This window comes from Ostrea edulis, chromosome 3 (genome assembly GCF_947568905.1).
Source record: "Ostrea edulis chromosome 3, xbOstEdul1.1, whole genome shotgun sequence".
Lineage (NCBI taxonomy): Eukaryota > Metazoa > Mollusca > Bivalvia > Ostreida > Ostreidae > Ostrea > Ostrea edulis.
This window is the reverse complement of record NC_079166.1, coordinates 7,953,656-7,968,369: the sequence shown is the minus strand read 5'-3', so window position 1 is coordinate 7,968,369 and position 14,714 is coordinate 7,953,656. Positions and strand designations below refer to the sequence as shown.

General features: G+C 34.9%; 1 protein-coding gene across 1 annotated transcript in view; it reads right to left on the bottom strand.

The window, feature by feature from the left end:
• LOC125675898 (uncharacterized) overlaps window positions 1–14,502 on the bottom strand; it is a 19,365-nt gene extending 4,863 nt beyond the window's left edge. The window contains exons 1-4 of the mRNA XM_048913732.2: window positions 13,967–14,502; window positions 11,367–11,519; window positions 6,596–6,737; window positions 3,085–3,249 (exon numbers count right to left, since the gene is read on the bottom strand). Of these exons, the coding sequence (XP_048769689.2) occupies window positions 3,085–3,249; window positions 6,596–6,737; window positions 11,367–11,519; window positions 13,967–14,388 (882 nt within the window). The 5' untranslated portion in view covers window positions 14,389–14,502. The remainder of the gene's footprint in view (window positions 1–3,084; window positions 3,250–6,595; window positions 6,738–11,366; window positions 11,520–13,966) is intronic.
• Between the last annotated feature and the right edge of the window lie 212 nt (window positions 14,503–14,714).

Sequence of the window (14,714 nt, the reverse complement as noted above, 5' to 3'; positions counted from 1 at the left end):
TATTCGCATATAAAACCTTGATCCCTATTGTCATTGAAATTGGCCCAGTGGTTCTGGTTGGTGAAGAAGTCGAGAGTATGAAAAGTTCACAGACAGACAGACAGCCAGATGGTAAGACAGACGGATGATGGACAACAGGTGATCAGAAAAAAATAACTTGAGCTTTCAGCTCAGGTGAGCTAATTAGCCTGTATTTCTTTTGGATTTTTCTGTCATACAGGCAATCAAGTGGGACAGGGTTGGTTCTATCGAGACCTAAGGCTTTCTTAAAAAATCTTCATCATTTTGGAAATCAATCATCAACAATAGGAAATGCTGTGATATTTCTTGAGATTTTATTTAGTCACAAGTCTTTTCTATGATTGGTTTAAGTCTCTGAGGTATGACTTTTTGCAGAATGCTATCTTCCTCAAATGACATATCACATATGCGTAAAATATCGAACTGAAATGTAGCTCTTTCAAGAATAGTCAATTATTTAAGCAAAAAAAGGGTGTGTTTCCAATACAGAGTATTGGAACCATTATTTCGTCTCTGATTCCGTCGCAGTTTTGATATTTAGTATGCCCAACAAGATCCCGTGTGTTACATGTAACTTAGGCAACTTTAGTAGACAAGCCCTTGGTTATTTATAATCAGTATCAGATATACTGAGTTCAGGCACAGTATAGCGTCGTTTTTGAAAGTTGAAATTTGAAAGGTAGGGAGCAAACGGAGGGAAAAGGTGCCGTTATATTTGTAGAAAATTCTTAGCAAGAAAAGCACTTCTGCCCAAATCCCCAAATCGTAGACTAGAGGGGTGGGGTGTGTGTGTACCCTTCAGTACATGCATGAGTTTAATACATCGGCTCAACCTTGCATTTCTACTACCTTTCATCATCACTATAATAAGTGACCAGCTAATAATTAGATCTTTGCACGTACTAACAAGATGTGTTTGTGAAACACAAATGCCCCCGATAATGGCCAATTCCAAAGATGGCTAAGGTCACAAGGGCAAATATCTTAGTACCAGTAGAAAGATATTGTCAAAGAAATGCTCATGTACAATATGAAAACTCTAGTATTTACCATTTAGAATTTATGACCAATGTAAAAAAAAAATAAAAATTTAAAGTAGGTCAAATATCAAGGTCAAAAGGTTCAATACCAATGGAAAGATCTTGTAACAAGGAATATGCATGTGAAATATCACAGCTCTATCTCTTACTGTTCAAAAGTTATTAGCAAGGTTAAAGTTTTCAAAACGTAAGTCAAATGCCAAGGTCAAGGTCACGGGGTCAACAATGTTGGTACCCATGGAAAGGTCTTGTCACAAGGAATACTCAATGTGAAATATCAAAGCTATATCACTTACTGTTCAAAAGTTATTAGCAAGGTTAAAGTTTTCAAAAAGTAGGTCAAATTCAAAGGTCAAGGGTAAAAAATGTTGGTACCCACGGAAAGGTCTTGTCACAAGGAATACTCATGTGAAATATCAAAGCTCTATCACATACTGTTCAAAAGTTATTAGCAAGGTTAAAGTTTCAGATATAATGACAGAGTTACAGAATGACAGACAGGACAAAAACAATATGCCCCCCGATCTTTGATCTCGGGGGTATAATAAAAACGTATGTGATGTAATATCGCTATAAGTATGTCACATGTCATTAAAAATTTAATCCAATAACTCATGTTTTTGGTACAAAGACACTCATTTGCAACATTCTAAAAATAACCTTCAAACCAGGCAGATATTTTTGTATCAGAAATGAGTCATCTTTAGCCATCACTAATTTGTACACAAGAGTTGCCCAAGTGATGCATAATTTTAGTAACTTCTTTTTCTGAAGAGTTCCAAAATTTTCTAGTTTCGATATCCCATATTACATCTTCAAAAAAAATTAAAAAAAAATAAAAAAAAAAAAAAAAAATCCCCTATTACATCTTCAAAAAAAAAAAGAAAAAGTCGGAGGTACATGCATAGGCAATTTTTTTTTTTAATTTGCTTTTTTAAATTCAGTAAAAATTCACCTTGTATCATTGGGGGAAGAGGGAAGAAACTTATGTACACGATACATGTATACATTTGTGAGTATTGACATGTAGCATCAAGTGTTCAATATTGGATAAAACTAGGGCTGAAATGATTCACCGAAATATCGACACTGTTCAATATAAACCCTCGATTCAATGTTCAATTCATTGCCTCGATTTTCGGTTCGATACATTTATTACAAACTGGTTCAGTAAAATACATCAGGTTCGGTCTGTAATGATTATTTTTACCTGCATGGGGGACAAAGTAGCGTCAAATAACGTTCAGACTGTTGTTTACTTTGAGTCTTAAGAAAATAGTACTACAATTCATCAGGTTAAACTACAGAGCCAACATGCATCTTACCATTTGGCAGTTTGGAAACATTTTGCTTTTAAAATTATGAATGTGAATCTTGGTAATCAAATTTTTCTTCAATGTTATTATTAGTTTCTTCTGTACATTGTATCGAATTGAAAGTATTGAATCGTGGCATAAGTATTGCAATATGTATCGTATCGTGAGGGGGGCGTATCGTTTCAGCCCTATAGGTAAAACACTAAAATAAATAAACAACATTTTGAGAAATGAATTTACCCTACATGGTTGCAAGTATATCTAAATTTATCTACTTGCAGAAAGCATGCAAGATACCATTGTGAAAATTTCTGATAATTTGAATTTTGAACTTGAATTTATTTGAGAGATATTTTGTAATTTGAGAAGTGTATGTAAATCAAGAAATGGAATATATCCGGAAAATTAGGGTCGAAGAAAAATTTAGAGTTGGTTGCGTAACCAACCGTAAATACACCCTCTTTTTTTTTTGCACCTTACCAAGGAAAAACACCTATTTTTTTTTTTTTGCACCTTACCAAGGTATCGTCCACCAATGGTAAACTATAATACCACTCTATTTTTAGATGGCGGGGTATAAAAAGCATTGCAAATGGCAGTCCATTTTAAAATTACACACCCCTACGTAGAGAATCCTCATAGGATAGTTATGGTAAAAACGAGACCAGATAATCATTCTGTACAGTCACATATAATGAAAAGCTTACTTTAGTTCCAATACACAGAATTCCAACCACACCGGGGAAGAAAAAAGAGCTGCTCCTTTCCATCAGGAGTTTAATCCCATGTTGACCTAACACTTTCTTGGACACATTTCTCAATGAGAAATTTTCTGCATTGCAATCAACCCGGAGAGAATCAAACTCCTTCACCTGATATTAAAAGAAAACTCAATGTAACAACTTAGTAAATATAATTTATATGATCTTTAACACCCACAGTACAGGATGTTTACTATGATAAATCCCAGGACAGCCGTAGAACAATAAAAAAAAACTTTCAAGGTTTAAAATACCTCTTTGCTTCTTGTTTTAAACATTATACACAATTGAAAAGAAAACAGATTGCTCTGCCATGGCGCTTGATACACCCATTACACCTTTCTTCTTCATCTATATAAACATATAATTGTCCATGACACAAAATCACATCAACCTTGGTACAACAACTGACTCGTCAACATCATCTGTGAGACAGCCATGCGAGATTTTTCTGTCTCACATTATCAGCCATGCCAGATTTTTCTGTCTCACATTATCACCAGTGCAAGATTGACTTTACCCATGTGAGACAGCCATGCCAGATTTTTCTGTCTCACATTATCACCAGTGCGAGATCGACTTTACCCATGTAAGACAGCTATGCCAGATTTTTTCTGTCTCACATAATCACCAGTGCGAGATCGACTTTACCCATGTGAGATTTTTCTGTCTCGCACTGCTGCGACATCATTTGATTGTGATGTCATATTTTCCATGATTTATGTTACACAGTGAAGATTTATGTTACACAGTGAAGTAAAAATATTCTGCATTGTTATCTTTAAATTTTAATGTAGTATACTTTCTGGTGGACAACCTTGGGTTTTTAGTTTACACTTATAGTGTAAACCATTTTTGGGTATGCACTCTCTGCCTATCTAATTAGTTTTCGCATTGAAGTTCAGATGAGGATTTTGATAATTTAGAATTTTCTCAAAGCTCCTAAATTTATGCACTAAACTGTAGGTAAAATGTGAGAAAAATAATCCTTCATTATTTATTCGTCCTCCTCTGGAACATGATTCGCAGTCTAGGACTCGGCAAACTCTCGTCCTAGACTGTGAATATTGTCACCTCAGTGGAATTTCCCTATCTCACACTCGCACTAATGAAGGATTCTATTAATACTACATGATAATTTACATTATACTGTGAAGTAAAATAATAAAATATTTTGCATTGTTTCCTTTAAATTTCAATTTGATATAGCTTTCTGGTGGACATCCTTGGGTTTTTTAGTTTACACTAAAAAAGTGTAAGCCATTTTTGGATATGCTTTTTCTGCCTATCTAATTATTTTCTGAAATGAAGTTCAAATGAGGATTTTGATAATTTTGAATTTTCTGAAAGCTCCTAAACTTATGCACTAAACTGTGAATAAAATGTGAGGAAAATAATCCTTCATTATTTACTCATGAGGAATAGGGAAAGTCCACCTCTGCAACAAGATTAAATGTTTAGGACATTGTTCACAATGTTTGAGGTGTTTGCAAAGCCCCATCCTAGACTGTGAATCTTGTCGACACCCACGTTTGAATTTCCATAACTCGTACTAATGAAGGATTCTATTAGCGTTACCCTACCCTGACTCGTACTAATGAAGGATTCTATTAGCATTACCCTACCCTGACTCGTACTAATGAAGGATTCTATTAGCGTTACCCTACCCTGACTCGTACTAATGAAGGATTCTATTAGCGTTACCCTACCCTGACTCGTACTAATGAAGGATTCTATTAGCATTACCCTACCCTGGCCCCAAGGATCATGGTACATGTATAAACAAACATGAAACAAAATATCACAGTTCTCATCATTTTACCAAAGATGATGGCTTCACCTTCTTTGGCTCAGAAGGTGCAAGGGAGATTAAAATTTTTGAGTTGACAAAAATGATAGCAATAGACAAGAAAAAACACAATATTTCCTAAGATCATTGATCTCAGGGGCATAAAAAATATGAATGTGGGTCATAGGAGTCCCCTTAATGATCTTGGCCTAGCTTTAAAACACAAGACGAACTGATTGAAAACAATCAAATTGATAGACCTTTATTTTCTATAGTGCTAATTTATGGATGTGCCCTACACTCTTTATCCCTTAATATCACGGAATCTTAAAAACACTATTTTATGCACATGTACAGCAACTTGAGCTTTCAGATTAATGGAGCTCATAACTGTAAGTCTAAGGTATAATGGAACAGCTTGAGATGTTTACAATGCTTGGGATGTTTACAATGCTTGAGATGTTTTCAATGCTTGAGATATTTACAATGATTGAGATGTTTACAATGATTGAGATGTTCACAATGCTTGAGATGTTTACAATGCTTGGGATGTTTACAATGCTTGAGATGTTTTCAATGCTTGAGATGTTTACAATGGTTGAGATCTTTGCAATGCTTGAGATGTTTACAATGATTGAGATGTTCACAATGCTTGAGATGTTTACAATGCTTGAGATGTTTACAATGCTTGAGATGCTTACAATGCTTGAGATATTTACAATGATTGAGATGTTTACAACATTTGAGATGTTTACAATGTTTGAGATGTTTACAATGCTTGAGATGTTTACAACATTTGAGATGTTTACAATGCTTGAGATGTTTACAATGCTTGAGATGTTTACAATGCTTGAGATGTTTACAATGCTTGAGATGTTTACAATGCTTGAGATGCTTACAATGTTTGAGATGTTTACAACGTGTGAGATATTTACAATGATTGAGATGTATACAACATTTGAGATGTTTACAATGCTTGAGATGTTTACAACATTTGAGATGTTTACAATGCTTGAGATGTTTACAATGATTGAGATGTTTACAATGCTTGAGATGTTTACAACATTTGAGATGTTTACAATGCTTGAGATGTTTACAATGATTGAGATGTATACAATGCTTGAGATGCTTACAATGTTTGAGATATTTACAATGATTGAGATGTATACAACATTTGAGATGTTTACAATGCTTGAGATGTTTACAATGATTGAGATGTTTACAATGCTTGAGATGCTTACAATGTTTGTGATATTTACAATGATTGAGATGTTTACAATGTTTGAGATAATTACAATGTTTGAGATATTTACAATGCTCGAGATGTTTACAACGTTTGAGATATTTACAATGCTTGAGATGTTTACAATGTTTGAGATATTTAAAATGCTTGAGATGTTTACAATGTTTGAAATATTTACAGCGTTTGAAATATTTACAATGCTTGAAATGTTTACAACGTTTGAGATGTTTACAACGTTTGAGATGTTTACAATGTTTGAGATGCTTACAATGCAATGCTTGAGAGGTTCACAATGCTTGAGATGTTTACAATGCTCGAAATGTTTGCAATGCTTTTGTTACAGTATGCATTGGTACACTGAAGTGAGTGAAAGGTAGATTTACACACAGCCATAGGCTTGAGTTCCGAGGTGTCTGATAACATACCTCTGTCACAATCAGGATCTGTGAATCATACGACGCTGCTCGATCAACATTTAATGGAGGGGCTGCCATAAACCGTACTTCAGGCATACCTCGAACTGTCAAATCTTTGATGGTAAACAATTCACTGTAGGCCTGTCCAAGCCTGTATATAGAAAAAAAGAATACAATGAGAATTCCTTTTTTTTTTTCATGTAGTACACATTTTTGAGATCTCATGCTGCCTGGGTTGTTTAGATTTACTACCTTTAAAATATAAAAGCTTGTGGCAGGCATATTTTGTACCTTCACCAGTGTTAGAAATTGGTTTAAAACTTGGTATAGACCACAGGTCTATGCCAAAACAAGATGACACAGACCTCATCGAATTGGCATAGAAAAAAACCCAACCAAAAACCACAAAGAAGTAGGTACAGTTTCTAAAGTCATTTGGCCCAAAATATCGATGATTTTACTTGGAGCTCAAACTCTGGCATTCAAATAAGGAATGGATTAGCAAACCCAAATTCCGCTCAGTTTGATCAGCAAAATGATTTGTGTCATATGATGAGAGCAAGAAGTTGGCATAAAATTGCAAAAATGCCATTTTCAATGAAAATATCCACAAATTTAGGTGGTTTTCTTCTCAGAAAACATACAGCGCATGCGTCGAGCAAATTCATGTTCAAGTATGTTTTTCATCTTAAAATAATACACAATATATATCATTTTCATTTTGCTCGACAAATGTGCACATCTTTTCCTGAGCAATAATCTGTATGACATTTGACAGTTTTCAAGCTTATTTTGAAAAAAAGGCGGGAAATGTCCTAATCATGATGTCATAATGCTATCCATTTAGGAATATCATTCTGATTTTGTTGATATAGTATACCTGGCATATATTTTACTTTCTTAAAACGCTGATTAAGGTTAATTCCAGATACATTTTATAGAGAAAAATTTTGGGCCTTTTTATGTATACAATCGTACCTTGTTCTTTAAAGCAATGTTATTTACATCTAATGTACTTAAAAAAGCATATTTGTTTTCCATTTCCATAACAATGTCCTCCTTTCCTCATAACATTTATCAGACGTCGACTTTTGGGTAACTCTTTTGCATTAAACCAAAAAAATCAGCATAGACAATTTGGTCTATCTCAATTACAATTGGCATGGACCAGTGTCATTTGACAAAGACTCAGTCTATGGTTAATTTCAAGCACAGCGTCACAATCTTATATGATGTTTTTTTTTTTTTAATTTCTTAAATTTTAAAGAGGCCAAAAAGAATAAGAAATTACCATGATTACCAACATAAATACATAAAGTAAATTGCAAGTAGACAAAATCAATTTAAGACATGTATATTTATATATTATCAATATTAAAGAAAAATGGCAGTTTACTCTTAGCTCTAATGAAAACAGTAAATTTAAAAAGCTTACTTTTAACTCCCTCTGATTCCATTATAAATAAGTTAAACACCTCTACGTCATGTACATATTGTTAATTCAAGCAAGAGGCCCACAGGCCTTATCGGTCACCTGAATACTAGTGAAAAAGTATCACTACTTCTATGGGCTATGAAATCTGGAAAATATTTCCTGTTCTGAATATCTAAGCTGAATTCTAATGTTCAGCAACAGTATAAAACAAGATGTGTTCTTAAAGCTTCACTGCCTTCAAAAGTGCATACACTGATGAAAGGCTTTAAATAATAGTGTATTAACATTAAAACATCAAAAGATATGACTAATTTGGACTCATCCTAAAGTCATAACCCTTTGCTTTGATTGAAATTCACCATTGTTTGTACATGTACATCCTTTTCTGCTATTCCTAAGTATGCATTTAGATTTTATACAGTATCAGCAAACTTACACATACATACTATTAGGGCTGTGCGGTGCACCGAAAATTTCGGTGCACCGCGATTCATACCATTTGATTCGATGCACCGATTACAAATTCCGGATTTCGGTTCGGTTTAGATTTTACTTACACCAAAACAACAAATATGGCGTCCGAGTGATGTTGAAAACATGTGTTTTTTTATGCAACGGAGATTTAAATCACTACTGTGTTAAGAGTTAGCATTTTCACCACTCAGATACCAACAGAATATGGTCCGTAAGATCATTGCAGTTTATCTTTACATGACATATAGCATTTCTGTCAGTGGTGGAGTGAAATCAACATCGTAGGTAATGACACAGATTTGACAGTTAACATGAGAGAAGTAAATCAATATAGGAGAGATTTTCAAAGACTCAATTGATAGAATTGTTGAATTTTTGCATATCAATGAAAACAATATCATATACATTTTAGATTCACTATAGATTTGTTTAATGATCCAAAACTTATGCAGCACATTAATATAACAAATTTTGATAGACTGTCAGTGTTTTCTTTTTTCTATCAAAGTTATAAAATGCCATTATGAATAGATATGATGTTTACAAATGACAACATATAATTATATAACTTGAATTAAATCAAATCAAATATGCTACTCATTAAAATTGTTCATTTTTGTGGTGTCATTAGATAAATTGGACCTAACATGAACCGAATCGAAAATAACCGAACCGTGCTGTTCTGAATCGAAACCGAACCGAATCGAGCTAACCCCGAATTGTCCCAGCCCTACATACTATATACTAACTTTGGCCCTACCCTGGGGTCAGAACCCTTACTCTGGGGATCATTAAATTTACAATTTTGGTGAAAGATTACCTGCTCTATCCATTTAGTAGCACTAAAGAAGATGTTATTCAAGTGTTTTACACATTAACACTATATAACAAGTTTGGCCCCACCCTGTCAGAACCCCTACCACGAGGATCATGAAATTTACAATTTTGGTAGAGGCCTTCCTGCTCTGCATCACCATACATTAGTTTTTCTTACACGAGCACAGTTCTTGAGAAGAAGATTTTTGAAAATTGGTCAATTTTGGACAGTTTTTGCCCCGCCCCTAGGGCCCCAGGAATCCTGAAATTTACAATCTATGTCCGCCTTGTTCCAAAGATGCTTCATACTAAATATGAAAAGAATTGGAATGATAGTTATCAAGAAGTTAAAAATGTCCATTGTTCACACATTTAATAATTGATCATTTTGGACCCACCCTGATACCAAAACCCCTACCCCTGGGATCATCAAATTTACAATTTTGGTAAAGGACTACCTGCTCTTTCTAATTATTTATTTAATTTCAATATAGTATCAACAGCACTAAAGAAGATGTTATCTAAGTGTTTAACACATAAACACTATATACCAAGTTTGGCTCCACCCTGGGGTCAGAACCCCTACCCCGGAGATCATGAAATTCACAATTTTGGTAGAGGCCTTCCTGATCTTCATCACCATGCATTTAGTTTTTCTTACACATGTGCGGTTCTTGAGAAGAAGATTTTTGAAAATTGGTCAATTTTGGACATTTTTTGCCCCACCCTTAAGGCCCCAGGGATGCTGGAGACCTGAAATTTACAATTTATGTCCCCTTTGTCCCAAAGATGCTTCATACCAAATATGAAAAGAATTGGACAGGTAGTTATCAAGAAGAAGTTATAAATTGTCAACGCACAATGACAGACGACAACCGATTGCAATAGGTCACCCGAGTAAACTCAGGTGACCTAAAAAATTGAACTTTGCTCTCAATTTCTGCTGCTAGTTCCCATAGTGATGACCCAATCGCACGAAGGTTAGTTAACTCTGACAGTTAAGTTGCCATTACCTTGAACATTTATAACGCGTTAACTTGTAACTGTCAGTTAAACTTAACTAAACTTCATGCAACTGCTCCCTGGACCCAGGTGCTCAAATTTATACAATCATTCTGGTGGATTTTGCAGCTTTTATCAAAAGCAAATAAGAAATTGTGTGGAGGAATTTCCTCCACACAATTTCTTATTTGCTATTGATTTCAAAAGAGTTTAAGTGCATCCTCTTTTAATATGTTTAAATACCCCCCCCCCCCCCCCCCCCCCAAAAAAAAAGCATTACAAGAAACCTTTGAAAACTTGTGGTATATAATATAAGAAGAATATTTCATTGTTTCAAATTTCCTGAATGTATATGACATGGTGTTACATAATTGATACTAGGTAAATCTGCTTTGCCTCAATAACAATCTGATTAAAATCAGACCCTACGATCTGCTCATGTAGATCGCTACACTAATGTAGCGATCTACGCGAGCGGATCATAGGGTCTGATTTTAATCCAATTGCCTCGGAGTCAATAAAGGCTACAAACTCCTACCAAATTGAGAGAAAGATCTGGTATCAGCAAAGCCAATTGTACTTTGGGAACACAACAAATGGGATATTCTGCACAGTAAAATAAATTTTTTTTTAACCGACAATGAAATGGTATAATGATCAGTAATGACTTACATCCATGGACGAATTTCAGAACTATTTGAGAGAAAAAGAGTACTAAATGAAAAGCATAGCACCTTGCCCAGGAAATGAGAACTCTAAACAGTTTGAACAAAATGTTTTGAGGGGAAACGGAATAGCACTGGCTGACAACAGAGAGAGAGAACAGTTCATATCACCACATGGTGTAGAAGCATGCTTCAGGGTCTGTTTATAAGGTGTGAGTTGGTGACATAAGAGTAATAATTATACATCAAAATTCAAATTTGAGTTTCTACAAATGCACCAAACCATCTTAGGACTGACATATGCTGACAAGAGAGCAAACAACTATTTAATAAATCTAGTCTCACAACATGGGTTGAAAATTATGTCAACTGCTGTTTTTATACTCACTCCGGAACAAGAAAGCAAACTCGGGAGAAAGCCATCAACAGTATTGTGTAGCGTTCCTCTTTTGGCCATTCTTTTCTCCATCTTCTAAGAAGCATCACAAAATGGTGCCAGAAGTCAACCAGATTATGTCTCCATCTCATGTACACATCAAGACTGCAAAAGTTTGATGAATGCATATTAAATTTTACAGATCTATGCTTTATTTTTTCTGTGTAAAACTTTTACAAATAGTGGGGGGTGGGGGTTGCAAAAATTTATAATAAATGTATTTTTAAAAGATCCACATTTTCTAACAATTTGATTATCTTATCATCTAAGGACAATATTCATACCATGATTATATAATATAGAAAACAAAAATTAATATTTAGTGCATGAAAAAAATGGTGGTATTTTTAAAATGTAAAATTTGTCTTTTATCATGATGCTGTCTGATGAAAATATTTCATAATGTGTTTAATCTTATCTAAAAAATAATAAACAACTAAAACAGATAAAATAATATTTCAAAATTGTTCTGAAGATAGAAGAGAAATGTTCTAATGAAAAGTTCATGCAGGCATCAAACATCATCTTACAATTTTCATGATTATTAAAGAAACAATAAAATTTTGACAGCAAAAAATAGATAAAATCATTGTTTCCAAATACTGTCAGAGGATTTGTTAAAAACTTGTTGGACCGGCTTACAGCGGGAAGTTCATTCCATCTATGACCTCACAAAATATGCTAAATATCCGACACATAAAAAATATTATTGAAGAATGTTTTTAAATCTGTATTTTGGTGAAAATTCCATACAAATCTAAAATATCCTATGGTACAAGATTTTGTCTAGCATTTACACCAGAATCAAGTGAACGTAAAAACAAATGCCCTCATGCATGCATCGTCAGGAATCCAAGGTCCGTCTTGCTACCGCTTACTCAGCTGGAGCAAGCCAGACTAGGCCTATATTGGTTTCTGACGATGTCATGCATGGCAAATAACCAGTGTTACGTACATCCCTACTGTGCATGCAGTATGTCTTGGGAATGTGGGACATTTCGACTCAGGACATTTTGACCTCAGAGATGTTTCGAGCTCAGGGACGTTTCGACCCTAGAATATATTGGGTCGAAACATCTCACCTAATTTTTTACTGATAACTGGGATGTTTCGACCCAAACTTTAATTTTAGACTTTCTCTCTCTCTCCATGCAAGTACGTTTATATAATTTATTTTGTTTTATGCGTATTTATGAATTGATTTTGGAATGACAGTGTTATGTATCTATGATGTTAAATAAATATATTTCAATGTTTGCCACTTGCGTTGTTAGTTTGGAGATTTTGACTTACATAATGATTTTTGTAATGCTTATTTCTTCATTGGAATTCATTACTATAATAATTAATCGTCGCTGTGACTACAAAGAGCAGCGTGCGGGATAACTGCGATTAAACATGACAAAATTGGCACTAATTGGTGGACTTGTAAGCGAAGCCTTTAAGAAATAATTAAGGGGCAGTGTTTGGCGTGAAGACTATAATATAATGATGAGATCAATGTATACACTATACACAATATGTAAGTTCTAGTAATCTACGGGACAAACATTGTAATATAAGAGACTCAATCTGTAAGTTTCTTCACGTGTGATACCTGCGTAATTTCTCAATACACACACGTTGATATAATAAATATATCTTTAGAGCGTTCCCTTTGTGATAGAGAGGTTGAGTTTCAGCTCAGCTCATGCTACGGCCACATAAAACCTAAGACGTAAAATAGGTAGATTCCTTCGAGAAACAACCAGCATTTCTAACTGGGCCTTTTGGTTAGTAAATTTTAAAAAGGAGGTCCTGTGCCACGGTAGGCATTGAGACGTTATAGAACCCCTATGTTTTAGAGTCCTGAGCACCAAGCACAGGTCTAAATGTGGTACTTTTACCATTTGTGACATCTCAATATCAGTGAAAAATCCTCGAAAGGACAGAAAGCAAATAAACAAAGAAAAATGTCCCTTCTGTGGTTAAATATCTGAACCCTGAATAAAACAAAATCTAGTATTCTCTATAATTCTGCCAGAATTGAGATATGAAGTCTCTGGATAATGAAAGTATTGAACAGAACGATGGAACACAACAGACATGACAAAAACAATCCTCTACAAGGTTGGGAACACTCCTATAGCGAACTGATATTCTCACGAAAACGCGATTATTCCTCTTTAGCGAGAGTAAATATATCCTGTACAGCCGAGAAAACCACCCGAGCAGTACATCTCTTCGTGTTTCACGTGAAAAGAAGAAAAAGTGCTAAAATGTCCGATATAAATTAAAACAAAAACATTCAAGATGTGCATTGGATTTTAACGTCCTTCCCTCATGCGCATCAACGTTGATCAATATGAAATTTTTGTTTATGGAAATGTTTTACTTTCTCACTAAAGAGGGATAATAGCGTTTTAGCTAGAAGATCTTGCTACAGGGGTAGTGTTCCCAGCCTGTCCACCCATACCCAAACAGTGAATCAATCTTGGATATTATTTTAAATCGCAACCAATCAGATACTTCAGTGACAATCACACCTCGATGGTAGGCTACTTCAATATCACCTTGCCCAATCGTGCTGCTTCAAGCGGTCCTCTTTCAGTGACTTTATAGCATCAACACTTTGTTTTATTCCATTCTGAACCGCACTTTCGTCAGTCGACCGAGTCTCCTTCTGAAAATCAAATGAAAAATTCCACCTGTCTTTTGTGTACTGCAATAGGTTTTTATACACGTCTGGTAAGTCGCCTTCTACCCCGTGCTTCTTTCTGTAAATTTCTTTTACAGGAAGCATAAATGATGGCAGATCACTGGAGGTTTCTGCGTAGTCAATGCCGAGATGTAGAAGGTGGTCTGTTGTCCAGTCAGATGTCTTGCACGGAAACCTGTCTGCATATCTACTGTTTTGTTTCCGATAAAACAATGGAGATCCCGACGATGACTTTGAACAGTCGTGAAATTTTGTTTTTGTGTTCTCTTCTAACATGTTTCGGTTCCAAGTCAGAACGCGAACGTCATCTTGCGCTTCGAATTATACCGCGAATGAGTTATTCGCCCTTGGAACACAGAAGAGTGGTATGTCGATTTACGCAAATGGACCCAAATGGAACTCAATCGGACCAAAGTGAAATTCATGTGGACCTAGATGGACTCAAATGAAAAACGTATACATATAAGACACATATGTTCATAAAAAGTGAAATTAAGGAAACTTGGGCATATGAGGAGGTCAGATTACGAAAGCCGGATAGGCTCATTTTTGAACAGTGAAGAAAAAATCCAACTCGTTATAACGAGTTAGTATCTTGTTTC